At 46.2% G+C, this 13,898-nt stretch overlaps 1 protein-coding gene, 1 long non-coding RNA gene and 2 pseudogenes across 3 annotated transcripts; 2 read left to right on the plus strand and 2 right to left on the minus strand.

Annotated features, from left to right (window-relative positions):
• The first annotated feature begins 3,105 nt into the window (after positions 1–3,105).
• On the plus strand, positions 3,106–5,869 carry LOC123044009 (pentatricopeptide repeat-containing protein At5g39680-like; annotated as a pseudogene).
• Positions 5,746–8,009, plus strand: LOC123039129 (uncharacterized; annotated as a pseudogene).
• Positions 8,010–8,373: 364 nt separating this feature from the next.
• LOC123040891 (uncharacterized) lies at positions 8,374–10,754 on the minus strand. The gene is made up of 3 exons (XR_006418310.1): positions 10,628–10,754; positions 10,464–10,548; positions 8,374–8,745 (listed from the first exon to the last, which is right to left on the minus strand). It is a non-coding gene; the product is annotated as an uncharacterized lncRNA (long non-coding RNA).
• A 505-nt stretch (positions 10,755–11,259) lies between these two features.
• On the minus strand, positions 11,260–12,849 carry LOC123044010 (uncharacterized). Of its 2 annotated transcripts, XM_044466628.1 has the most exons (3): positions 12,746–12,849; positions 12,341–12,597; positions 11,260–12,257 (listed from the first exon to the last, which is right to left on the minus strand). In XM_044466628.1, exon 3 carries the CDS (start codon positions 12,245–12,247, stop codon positions 11,375–11,377), a length of 873 nt encoding a protein of 290 aa, XP_044322563.1. In that variant the 5' UTR covers positions 12,248–12,257; positions 12,341–12,597; positions 12,746–12,849; the 3' UTR covers positions 11,260–11,374. The 2 variants fall into 2 exon arrangements, with proteins under 2 accessions (XP_044322563.1, XP_044322562.1); XM_044466627.1 differs by having other exon boundaries at positions 11,260–12,597.
• Between the last annotated feature and the right edge of the window lie 1,049 nt (positions 12,850–13,898).

Consider the following 13,898-nt stretch of genomic DNA (forward strand, 5'->3'; position numbering starts at 1 on the left):
TTCGGAGAAGGAACCCGCCTTGCAATGCCGAAGACAATCTGCACGCCGGACTCATCGTCATTGAAGCCTGGTTCAGGGGCTACTGAGGGAGTCCCGGATTAGGGGGTCCTCGAATAGCCGGACTATGTACTCGTGCCGAACTGTTGGACTATGAAGATACAAGATTGAAGACTTCGTCCCGTGTCCGGGTGTGACTCTCCTTTGCGTGGAAGGCAAGCTTGGCAATTCGGATATGTAGATCTCCTTCTCTATAATCGACTCTGTGTAACCCTAGCCCCCTCCGGTGTCTATATAAACCGGAGGGTTTAGTCCATAGGACAACAACAATCATAATCATAGGCTAGCTTCTAGGGTTTAGCCTCTACGATCTCGTGGTAGATCAACTCTTGTAATACTCATATCATCAAGATCAATCAAGCAGGAACTAGGGTATTACCTCCATCGAGAGGGCCCGAACCTGGGTAAACATTGTGTCCTCTGCCTCCTGTTACCATTAGCCTTAGACGCACAGTTCGGGACCCCCTACCCGAGATCCGCCGGTTTTGACACCGACAGCGACCTCATGGTCGGATAGTGGCTCCACCACCATGCGGACGCGGTGTCAGTGGGTGCTACTCACCTGTTGCGGCCCCGCGGCGGCATGCGACCCCGCCTCCGCGACCTCGTCCCGAGGGCTAAATTGCCTCCCGCACCCTCTTCCTCGCACGGCGGGCACGCCGCTCCATAACACCAAACGGGTTGTGATCCATGCCGTCGTTTACCTTCGACTTAGAGCCCGACGCCACGAGGAAGATGCGTGATAGTCTCAAACGTATCTACATTTTTTATTGTTTTATGTTATTATATTATCACTTTTTAACATTTTTCATACTCCCTCCATTCCATAATGTAGTGCGCCTGTGCTTTCCGAGATCTAAGTTTGACCATACATTTAACCGTCGAGATCGACTGCGGTGGGAGTAAAAATTATACCACTGGATTCATATTGAAAATACGAATTCAGTGGTATAATTTTTGCTCCCGCCGCAATCGGTCTCGTTGGTTAAATTTATGGTCAAACTTAGATCTCGGGAAACACGAACGCACTACATTGTGGAAGGGAGGGAGTAGTATTTTATATTATTTTTTTGACTAACCCATAAATCTAGTGCCCAGTGCAAGGTCCTGTTTTCTGCATGTTTTTGGTTTTGTAGAAAATCCAAATCTGCTAGTTTAATACGATTTTTTTCGCGCAACGAAGGTTCCAGGAAGCATCGGGGGAGCACGAGCGGAGCCAGGGGGGCCACATGGCTAGGTGACGCGGCTAAGGCCTTGGTCGCGCCCCTAGGTCGTGTGGGTCCTACTTCCATCGCCTTTCAAACATTCCACGCCATAAATTCCTATAAATATAGAAACTCTCCGAGATATTTTTATCCGAATTTTTTCTGGCGCCGCAAGTTTCTATTATGTGGAGATCCAATATGGAGGCCTGCTCTGAAGCTCTGTCAGAGGGGGGATCCATTGTCGGATACTTCTTCATCAACCTTGCTACCTCCATGACCATGTGTGAGTAGTTGCCTTAGGACCTTAGGGTCCATATTAGTAGCTAGATGGCTCTCTCTCACACACACATGATCGGGATCGATGTAATCGATGATGTGTTTATTGGGATATGATGAATTTTCATTTTATGATCAGATTGTTCATTGAATACAATTGAACCTTTTGAGGTTTTCTTGCTGCATAAATAAATAGTTTTGATCTATCTATCTTCTCTGGCCAAGTTTAATGGGTCTTTCTTCAGACGAATAGATAAGGTAGGAGGCAAACCAAAACATAGAAGACAGAGGGGGAGATTACATCATGCACAACACGCAAGGGCGTACCTAGGTGTGACGTCTCCTTCCATGCCAAAGCCGTCTGCACCTTGAGCTCGGTAGCTCCCACATGCAATGTTTCCTTCCATGCCAGCGATGTCTGTGAGGAAGAGAGGGATATATGAAGATGGAGAGTGATAGATGGGAAGGGGAGTGACAATGCATTGGATTGGGACTCACCGACACGCGGAGCTTGATGGCTAAAACAGAAGGGAATCTGGCCCCGACGGCCTCCTTGTCACCCCAAACCACTGCACACATATTCAGCTCCCGTTAAGCGCTGAGGGTGAGGGGCACAACAATTGCGAGCTCCTCCTGTCAAGCACCGAGTGGGAGGAGAGGTGATAACTGCGACACGAGGAAGGCACATGCGAGCGAGCATGAGAGCGGGCGACCACTAGGGTTTTATCGAGAGAGAACGAGAGAGGCCATAATCTCGTTAGCGTTTAAATCCTTCCTGCCATAATTAAGTGAACAATATTCGAGATTGAAGTTAATGACAAATAAAATTGACAAAAGAAACCCATGAAACCCATAACACTGGGAGGCAAAGGTCGCTATCAGTGAGCAATTTCACGTGTATGGAGCAAATGAAGCGACCAATAGGTCGCTTCACTTTTAAGAATTAAATTGCCACAATACCATTAGTTGAAACTGAAAGTTTTAAAATAGCACTAGTCAAAACCAAGGTGTCATGAACTAAGTGTAGCTCAGGTGGTTAGATTCCTTGTGATGGAAGCAATCCACTAGGGTTCAATTCTAGACTTGGCATGAGTGCTCGTATTTTACTGAATTTATTTCAGTCTTTCTGGCAATGTTCGTTTGGTGATGAGAGATGTTCCCGTCGACTACAAGCGCATGTATGTGGCCATCTATGATTGTACCGTGTTTCGTAAAAAATCAAGGTGCAAAAATACCATCACAATTTTGGTTTTTGATGCCAAAATAGTACCACCGTGAAATATCAAACATATTCTGTTGGCCAAATTGTGAATAGCATTTTCTTCTTCTTTTGACTACAGTCAAACTGTGAATAGCTTGTCAGTTGTTTTTGGTATTCCAAGATTACCCCTGTCAAATCTATCCCTAACCAAAAAACTCTGCTTCCCACCCTCTCCTCTACCAGCCATGGCGGCGGGCCGAACCGTGCCGCGCCGGCGCTGGCTCCTCCCGGCCATCCTCCCTATCTAGTTCCGCCGCCCTCCCTTGGTTCTGCCTCCCGCCTCCCCCCCCCCCCCCCCCCCCCCCGGCTCCGCCGCCTGCCCCTGCTAGTCACTGCGCCATTCCCATTCTCCGGTCGTAGTTTTCCATTCTCTACTTGTTAGCTACTGCGCCATTCCCATGGCTAGTGCCGGCGGCGCAGCTCTCCAGAGGCACGCGGCCGTGGCCGTGCTTCGCGCAGCGGCGGCCGCCGGCAATCTGTCCGCGGGCAAGGCAGTCCACGCGCAGACGGTCAGAGCCGCCCATTTCGACGTCGTCCTGCACAACCACCTCATCGCCTTCTATGCCAAGTGCGGCCACCTGGGCCTCGCCCACCAGGTATTCGACGCAATGCCCTCCCGGAACCCGGTCTCCGGCAACCTCCTCATGTCCGGATACGCTTCCTCCGGGCAACACGGGGACGCGCTCGCGTTGCTCAGGGCGGCCGACTTCAGCCTCAACGAGTACGTCCTGTCTGACCGCCGTGTCCGCGACTGCCCATGTCCGGAGCTATGACATGGGGAGGCAGTGCCATGGGCACGCTGTCAAGTCTGGGCTGGCGGAGCACCATTATGTCTGCAACGCGTTGCTGCATATGTACTGCCAGTGTGCTCATGTGGAGGATGCGGTGAAGGTGTTCGAGAGTGTGTCCGGCTTCAATGCGTTCGCATTCAACTCGATGATAAATAGGTTTCTTGACAAGGGGATGTTTGATTGCTCCGTCAGTGTTGTGAGAAGCATGGTCGGAGAAGTTGAGCAATGGGATCATGTGCCGTATGTCGCTGTTCTTGGGCATTGTGCTAGCACCAAAGAGTTGCTGCTTGGTCGTCAAGTGCACGCCCAGGCATTGAAGAGGAGGCTCGAGCTAAGTGTGTATGTGGGCAGCGCGCTGGTTGATATGTATGGGAAGTGTGAGTGTGCATGTGATGCTCATTCCGCGTTCGAGGTTTTGCCAGAAAAGAATGTTGTTTCTTGGACAGCTGTTATGACTGCTTATACCCAAAATGAGCTCTTTGAAGAGGCATTGCAGTTTTTCTTGGACTTGAAAATGGAAGGAGTCCAACCAAATGAGTTCACTTATGCCGTGGCTCTCAACAGTTGTGCTGGTCTTGCAGCCTTGAAAAATGGCAATGCACTCAGTGCCTCTGCTATGAAAACTGGGCATTGGGGTGCTCTGTCTGTCTGCAATGCCCTAATTAACATGTATGCAAAAAGTGGCAGCATAAATGATGCATGGAGAGTCTTCCTCTCTATGCCATGGCGTGACGTGGTCTCTTGGAATTCGATCATAATAGGCTATGCTCATCATGGCCTTGCGAGAGAAGCCATGTCTGTATTTCATGATATGTTGTTTGCTGAAGAAGCCCCATCCTATGTGACCTTTGTTGGGGTGCTGTCAGCTTGTGCACAGTTGGGACTTGTAGACGAAGGACTGTACTATTTGAACACTATGATGAAGGAAATGGGAATAAAACCCGGGAGAGAACATTACACTTGCATGGTTGGTTTGCTGTGCAGAGATGGACGCCTAGATGAGGCAGAACACTTTATACTGAGCAATTATATTGGCACAGACGTTGTTGCATGGAAATCACTTTTAGGTTCTTGCCAGGTATATAAAAACTATGGCCTGGGCCATCGAGTAGCAGAGCAGATCCTTCAGTTGAAGCCCAATGATGTAGGGACCTATGTTATGCTTTCTAACATGTATGCAAAAGCAAACCGATGGGATGGTGTTGTGAAGGTTCGGAAGCTGATGAGAGAGAGGGGCGTTAGGAAAGAGCCTGGTGTTAGTTGGATTCAAGTAGGAAGTGAGGTCCATGTTTTCACATCAGACGACAAGAATCACCAATGGATAAACCAGATCACGAGAAAACTCAGAGAGTTGATAGACCAGATCAAAGTGATCGGATATGTTCCAAATTTTGCAGTTGTCCTACATGACGTTGAGGATGAACAAAAGGAAGAGCATCTTATGTATCACAGTGAGAAAATGGCCCTTGCATTTGGCCTTATTCACAGCCCTGAAGGAGCAACTATCCGTATAATGAAAAATCTCAGGATATGTGATGATTGCCATGTTGCTATGAAACTCATATCACTTGTGACGAGAAGAAGAATAGTTGTAAGGGACACTGTTCGGTTTCATTGTATAGAAGATGGAGTTTGCTCATGTGATGACCATTGGTGATCCATACATTGGTCCTCAGAAGCTCCAGAGCATATGTGATGTTCTGAACATCAACATGGTATGTCATCTAATTTTCTAGTGGAAAGGCTATACTATGTTTCCGCAATGAGAGAACTCCGATAGCTTTGATTTGAAAGTTTCGTACATGTTCATACCACTGTATTTAGGGTGTGATATTCATATTCAATGTTGTGTTATCGTCTCTCATGATATAAATTCGGCCCCAGTACTACTAGATCAAATTGGGTCGATGAACAAGTTCGCACTGAATTAAAATGTTGCCGAGTACTTGCATGCAAACTTAATTTCAGACAGTTAAGCCTAGTGATCCAGTGACGCAATTGCCATGCAAATCTAAAAGTCATTACACCAGCGGCGATATTTTCTTCTTTGACACTTTGATTTCCTTTTGAATTCAGGATAGTACTGGAATCCTACCAGCATGAACAAACAATGGTAGCGCTGTAGCAGCTCCAGGTGTTGGCAGGGCAGGGCAGAATGGCGAGACAGATCTTAACACGCAACACAAGGTACACGAGGGGGGGGGGATTCAGGAACCCATTGCTGAGAACAAAGGAACTAGCACAGGAAAAGATGAGCCAGTACAGAAGCCAAATGAAAAGATAACAGCACAGCAACAACATCCTCGACGGACTTCTTGCTGGATCCTCTTATCAGCGAATGTGATCCATCCGATAGATGTCTCATTGAAAAGAAGTTCATTGCCTGCTTGAAAGTTTCCGGAGGTGACTTTCTAGCCATTTATTCTTCTTTACTCTCCGGTTTTGTGCAGTTTGCTTACGATGGTATATGCTTATATCATGCTTAAACTTGCTAGATAAAAAAGAAACTTTTGAAGGTTTGCCATGGTCTTATGGCGGCTAAACTAATAATTTTTTCATTAAGTATCAATGTGATATTCAAAAGTTTTCAGTTATGCTTCCTAAATTACCATAGGAAGATATAACTGATGTGCTCTCCATGTTGGGAATCCGAAACTTAGTTACCCATGCCACTTAGATGTTTACCACATCACTTTTGTTGTCTGTCAACGGACAGCTGGATGTAATTGGCGCCATCAGGCAATATTTTAAATGTACCGAGGCCCACGGTGCAATTTACTTGATGCATATTTGTTTGGTAATTTGGTTTCACCCTGCCAAAATTTCTGCTACCATAATTTGGTGATGTTTGAATTGGATGGTTCACACAAGACACAACTGGTCTAGACATGGCAGTAATGCGTTGCCAATTATAGTTTAGTTTACTGTCAACGGGCAGCCAAAACTAGTGCTATCAATTGATGACCACAGTTTTGGACATGCCATACTCTTGTCAGAATTTTGGGCCTAGGTGGGGCTACAAACCAAAAGTACCGTACTTAAAACTGGGGTTAAATCAGACATAATTTATTTTTTTCTGAAGTGCAAATGGAGTCCCTGTAGAACTTTGTTAGTGTTGCCTCAAGAACACCCACTATCCATCATTTTTTTCCTCAAATAGAAATGTTTGCCAAGATATTTCTTCAAGTGATCTCTCTGAAGTTCTATTAATGTACTCATCCTAGTTCTTTCGAGCCCTTTCTGCATTTTTGCACATAAGTGACTTGTTACAGTTGAAACCAGACTCGTCAGCTCTATCCCTTTTGATGGACAACAAAGGCATAAACCCACTTGATGTTAGCATAACGGCTCCAGATTATGTGACGTTGGCACAAGATACAGTTCATGTTGAAGCAAACGATCACAATGAGGTATGCTACTGTGCATAATAATTTATCTTTGGAAATAATCATACGGTTGGCTCTTATGGCTTAATCTTCTCATATGAAATGTCTCAGCATTTTGCTTTTGCTTGGAGTATATACATTTCTGAAAAAACTGTCATTTCCTTTTTCATTTTGCAGTGGAAGTTTGTCCAACAGGCATATGAGTGTCTTGTGGCACTTTCCCAAGCCGTGGCTGCAAAATCCAGTTTTGTGTCTGTTGTTCCATGATTGATCATGGGTGTTATACCACACATGAATTGCAGTATAATATGCCTATCCCGGTCTACAGACACGCTTAGCAGTAGTATTGTATAATTTTTTTCTAATATTTGTTAAATTGTCTCCCTGGGTCTACCTTTGCTCTAATCAACTTCGATATAGAACCGGAACTTCGGCATTCTGTTTTTAGTGTTGTCTGAGTGCTGTACTGATCTTCTCTTCTTCTGTCATTATTAATCCAGACACAGGTGAGCGTTTCTGTCAGCGAAACCATGAATGACATGTTGATGGTTCTCAAAGTCACAGAAGAAAAAACCTGCAGAATCAATCTTGATACCGCAGTCACAAGGAACACCTTCCGAATAATACCGAGCGGAGGGTGCGTAAGCAAGATGGTGGGCCAGCATAACAGAAGCTTGATGCACTGGAGCTACCGGTGGGACGACAACTCGAGAGACCTGGGATGGTAAGGAGGCGCCGTTGACACCATCGAACTCTATGCCCAACCTGCTGTCGACAGGTCTGGCTTCAAGTAGGTCGACCAAGATGGCTGGGAAGATTAGCTGGCAAACGGATGTCTATATCAATGCCTATAATGTTTTCATCCTTTTCATAAAAGGGAATTTTTGTGCCTAGCTTTTTTGATAGATTTCACGAGGGAATGTAATACGTTGGCACCACTGTTTTCTTTAAAAAAATGCAGGAGAGAAGAAATATGAATCTACTGCAACACCAAATCATTTTCATTAGACTAGATTTGTCATAAATTTTTTTGTAGTTATATAGTACTCCCTCCGTTCCTAAATATTTGTCTTTCTAAAGATTTCAACAAGTGACTACATACGGAGCAAAATGATTGAATCTACACTCTAAAATATGTCTCTATACATCCGTATATGGTAGTTCATTTGAAATCTTTAGAAAGACAAATATTTAGGAACGGAGGGAGTATTTGATATTGTAATTGTAAGCACTTTTTTTTTCCGTATATACTCGGCCATTCCTTCAAAAAATTTGACATAGGACAAATCTAGAACTTCAAGTGGCAAAAAAGTTTAGCCAATCTGAAAAGTGCATAACTTCATAGCAGAAAATGGTTTGCCGATTAGCTATGAAAGATTTTTTTTTCCGGACCAGTTTATTCCCAAAAGATTTGTCAGCTAATCAGAGTAAAAACACTTCATTTCCAGGCACTGTTCCAAAGCAGGAAAGATCTCTATAATACATCTGCGGTACACACTACACAGCGCAGCTGCAAAATACAATGCACAGGTGCCTCATGTAAAACTTGACGGTTGTACCAGAAATTACAGCCACAGGGAAAGCAAAACGGATATGCAGACAAACAAACAAGTGCCACCGTGCGGAAGAGCTACCCCTTGAGATGAAACTAGTCATCATCCTTGTAGGGGTATTCCTCTGGGACTTGCTTGGTGAGCTTCACCGCATCTCGTAGGCGTCATCCCCACGAAGCATGTCGCGGACCCATGTAACCTCCGTCTTCATGGAACCTGCACCACCACGTCACTTAAACTTGATCAGTGAATGATAAATGACTTGAAACTGGTAGGATCACAGCTCTGGGAACACAATTCTATAATTATCACACAAGCTGGTCATAGACTGTTTCGCTCAAACACTTTATGTATTCATACTGTAGCAGGCACCCCACTGGTGGTACCATGCAACAGTTAGTTACAGAGATTCAGCATGATATGCCTTATGATCTGGATATCAAGAACATGCAATTCTCAAGTGGAAATGGTATACATTATTATGCAAGTTAATTTACTCTTTTAATGCCAGTTTCATAGAATCGAATAGCATGAGGTCACATGCACCGGGCTGCCTTTAAAATAAAAAACTGTTTGACAAAAGAAATTTATAAAATATATAGCAGCAAAAGAAGACAAACCATTTTCAGTGCGAGTACACATATCTGGTGGAAACCATACATTCAGCGAAAACATGGAAACTTGGCCTTGTGCCGTTGGATAGAAAATGTGCACTGCGAGATGGAAGGATGTACAAATTGCAAATTAAACCCCGCAAGAATTCTGCATCTCGGTAGAGAACCTGAGCCCTTCTGTACAATCCCGCTTTCCCGGTAGGCCGTAGCGGATGCCAATCCCCATTCTATTTCCTACCGTAAGAAGCCAGGGTTAGGAAACGATCCTCTCGTTCGGCGTTGGAACGCCGGTAATTCCTCTCCGGTGATTGTCCTGCTAACAGTGGCAACCCTCCTCTGAGCATTCCGTGCTGGGCCGGCGGTCAGCGAGCGGCGCGGCTGATTCCTCTCCGGCGATTGTCCGGCCAACCCTGCTCAATCCCCAACGATCCCCAACAGGATTTGGGTCCCTAGGTATGCGGACTTGTGCCCTTCATATTTTCTGCTTTGCCCGATTCTCCTTTGTCCCAATGGCTCATCTAGTGGTTCCCTCTTCTCTAGATTAGGCTAAATTTGCAAAGCAAACAGAGGAGGCGACTAGCTCGTGGCTCATTGGGTTGTATCCTCCAAGTTCAGCACATCCTAAGAAGGAAATAGGAGAGGGGGCGAGGTAGTGGCATCTTGCCAGCAACTGCTTATTTTCCTAGAGGTTACTGTCCAGATTTTTGTCTTGAAGAAATTGGCGAGGTATAATTTACTCACTCCTAATTAAGTGTTATATACATATATGACTATACGTGTGTCGCTGCCTGGTGTGTGTGTTGTGTATGACTGTTATGACCGGGGTAACTTATACCCGGAGGAGGCCCACTGGGCAGGTTTAGTTAGGGGCTTAGCCCACAACTTATCTTATTTTTATTAGCATCATGGTTATATAAACAACTATAAGACTCTTTTGAAAATTAAGCAATAAGACTATTTCTATTGCCCGACTCCCAGAGGAGCCTGAACCCTAAAACCCTAGCCACCTCCTGCCCTTGCGCCGCCTCCTCCCTCGCGCACGACAGCGCCCTGCCACCGGCGACCGCGAGCTCGTCCACACCCAGCTCCCTCCTTCCCCTACAACCTCCGTCCTAGACCCGGTAGAACCCTAACTCCTACCACCTCGGTAGAACCCTAGATCACTGTAAACCCTCACACGTGATCCCTAGGTAAAAGAACAGCAAATTCCTAGATTCCCACTTCTAGATCTGATCCCTCAAATGGACACCATCAGACATCAGCAGTTTCCCAATTTGCATATAAACTTAAGAGGCAGGTGAACTAAGAAAACGGGCGTACATCTGATCGAGCTGCTTGTTGACCTCCTCGACCTCTTCGAGATCCGTGAGCAGCTGCCGCATGTGAGCGTGAAGAGCTCCGCGTTCTGCAGAACAACACAACAAGATCAGCGCGGGGTGCAGATGTACGGGCGGTCGGGGGAGGGCTGTGGTTTGGAAGCTTACTACGTGCTCAACGCTGGTGAAGAGGGCGTCGCCGGACTTGGGGGTCGTGAGAGGCGGGCATCGCCGAGATCAGGGCCGGTGGCGGGCGAGAGAAATCAGAGGAGAGAACCACTAGCAGAGTCGCCGGTCTCGAGTAGTTGGGTTATAGGCCAGTTTGGGCTTATCCTTTTTGTTTTGCGGTGAAAGTTTGGGCTTGGGCTTGCCAACTGTATAGTCCATCGGCCCCTAAAAGAATAGAACAGCCCATTCTTTCCCACTAAAGAAAATAAACTAGGAGGTTCCCTTTTAAAGCAACATTTTTCTTTCCCACTAAAGAAAATAAACTAAAGGTTCCCCACCAATCCCCTCAAAAACCCTATTACCAAACAAGGCCTAAAGTATGATTCACAGAACATCACACGCTGGCACACATCCAGATAGGAGGGAAACGCATGTTAGAAAAATCATAGCACAACAAAAACAGATTAAAACGATGCATTTCTATGGCATTGCCAGGTGACAGGTTTACTTTAGCAGCAGCACCCCCGACACTTAGTTTGCAACTTCTTACCGGAAAACAAAAGACATAAAAACAAACGCATAATGGAATACTTTCTTGTTGCAAGCTAACATGAAAACAAAAGACAGTACATTGACTGAATCACAGGAGTGCAGACATTATTAAAACATAGTACTGTAGAAGGCAACAGGGTTGTAACTGAGTGAAAATAAATAGGAACTGATTATCATGACAGTACTTTCAGCATTCTACATCCAAAATGCCACAGGATCTTGAACGAGTAACGACTTGGTGGTTGCTTTGGGCACTTTGTAGTACTGCGAGTGACAGGTATCGCCAGTCGTCAGTTCTTTACGCTGATCGTCCAGGCTGAGAGAGAATGTTGTGAGACGATACATCCAGGAACCAGGTAGGCTCAAACCAGGAACCCTCACCTCCTTGTTGACACACTGCACGAGACAGAATTTGCTCACGCCTCCCATATAGACAAGGGTAGCACCTACATGCTTATCCATTGGGTCACCAGAAATGAACAGATTCTCCTTGCAGAGATTCATCGAAGGGACAGGGCACCGCCCTTCAGGGGTACCATAGATGGGCACGTCGCAGCAGTAAATTTGGCCGAGGGTGTCCGGTTCTTTGGAGAGCCCGACAAAGGCCTTGAGGTGCTGGTCAAAGTGACCCTGGCCGTCAAAGGGCAGAACCCAATTGCCAAGTAGTTTCCATGAATGCCTCTCCGTGTCAAAACTATAGGTGGCCTCGGTGGTGTCCTCCTTGGTGCTGATGAGGAAGGTCCGTTCTTCAGGGTGCAAGGAGTAGGAAGTGACGTCACAAACATTAAATGGCTGCTGCTCGAGCTCTTTCCACGACCACTCTTTGCTGGAATCCCGATGCGATACCTTGGCTGAGAGCTCCTCCAAGCAGAGCATCTCGAAGGACTCCAAGCAGAGCATCTCGAAGGAGTAAAAGCTCATAGTGAATAGCTTGTTGCCGACCGGGAGGTGGTAGATGGGATAAAAAAGATCTCTCTGCCCAGGGCCAGTGGTGACGCACCGCGAGCGGACGTCCAACATGGGGAAGTAACCTTCCAACAAGTCACCCTCGGGATCTCTCGGATGCATGGCCAAGATCCTGGTGCCAAAGGCTGATGTGAAGTACTTAGGAGATTCACGAGGCGCCACCATGCGGAAGAAAGGCCGAGGAAAATGTGGCACCTTGTCTTGGTCGTCTTGGTCTGAGAAAGCAGTCCGCTGATGGTTCTCGCCGGGCAACAAGTTTACCTTGCGGATGCTATATCCATGGCACCAGTCATCAAAGACAAGGTAAAGTCGCTCACGGCCGCCGCCATGCTCACGTTTCCGCGGCCGCTTTGGCATCCTGTTCTGCCTAATTGTAAACGGGCGGACAAGGTCCAGATTTTTCCTGAATTACTCGTGTTAATTTTAAAGGCGTTGCCGTTGGCCCTTGATCCCTGTAATTTGAATACGAACCGAATCCATCGTCAAATAGAAATCAATCAAGCCCAATCATCCTACTTACTGCAACTCAACCCGATAAATCGAAGTATCCAGATCTGAATCTGGGGCAGCGTAGAAGAAAAGGAAATCGCAGGTACGTACGTACAGATCGAAGATGGTGCAGCGGCAAAACATCACGACTCACCAACACAGTGGGCTTGACAATTGATTGTGTCGGGAGGCTACAGCGGCGGTGTGCGGTTGGGGAGGCTCGGAAGCGAAGGGTTTGGTGGATGATAAAGGGAGGAAACCCTAGGAAGTTCCCGGTGAGGCGGTGACCGGTTGACCTCGTGGGCTGTTCGCAAGGAAAAACTAACTAGGCCTCGCCCTCCCTGCGCAGCCCAGCTCTTTTATTTTTCCTTGCTCATCGTAATTTATTTTATGATCAAAAGTTATTTTTCCTTAAAATTTTATTTTTGCTTTGATGCTAAATGCAAATTATTCGAAATTTTCTAACAAAATACTCCATCCGTCCAGAAATACTTGTCGGAGAAATGCATAAAATTGGATGTATATAGAACTAAAATATATCTAGATACATTCATTCCTCCGACAAGTATTTCCGAACGGAGGGAGTACTTAGTAATCATATATTTAGAAAATAGCTGATCCCGCAAATTTATTTATCACAACCAATAGTAAACATGTCATCTCAACATACAACCATGCATGAGCTTAACATGAACAAAAGTTAGGATCATGTTTTTTTCACTGGAAAAAACTTCCAATCTATTCATCTCCAACAATGATAGTACAGCGAACACTAGAAACGGTAAAAATTACATCAAGTTCCGTAGACCACATAGCGACGACTACAAGCACTAAAGCGAGCCGAAGGCGCGCCACTGTCATCGCCCCTTCCTCGCCGAAGTCGGGCAAACCTTATTATAGTAGACAGTCGGGAAGTCATCGTGCTAAGGCCCCATAGAACCAGCACACCAGAACAGCAACCGCCGCCACTGCAGAGTATAGATTAAAAGGATCCAACCTGATGACACAAGAACATATACGAACGACGAAAAGATCCGAGCAAATCCACCAAAGACAGATCGGAGACACACTTCCACACGCCCACCGACGATACTAGACGCATCAACGGAACGGGGACTAAGCGGGGAGACCTTTATTCCATTTTCAGGGAGCCACCGCCGTCTCGCCTTCTTAAGCAGGGCAGAAACCCTAACAAAACTTGAAAAAATATCTAAAAACAGAGCCCTCCCACCGGCAAGGGCTGGGATCCACTCCGCCTTCATGG

Source organism: Triticum aestivum, chromosome 2B (genome assembly GCF_018294505.1).
Source record: "Triticum aestivum cultivar Chinese Spring chromosome 2B, IWGSC CS RefSeq v2.1, whole genome shotgun sequence".
NCBI lineage: Eukaryota > Viridiplantae > Streptophyta > Magnoliopsida > Poales > Poaceae > Triticum > Triticum aestivum.

Excerpts from the sequence above, each read along its gene's own strand:
- LOC123044010 (XM_044466627.1), bottom strand. The coding sequence starts at position 12,502 with ATGCCAAAGCGGCCGCGGAAACGTGAGCATGGCGGCGGCCGTGAGCGA.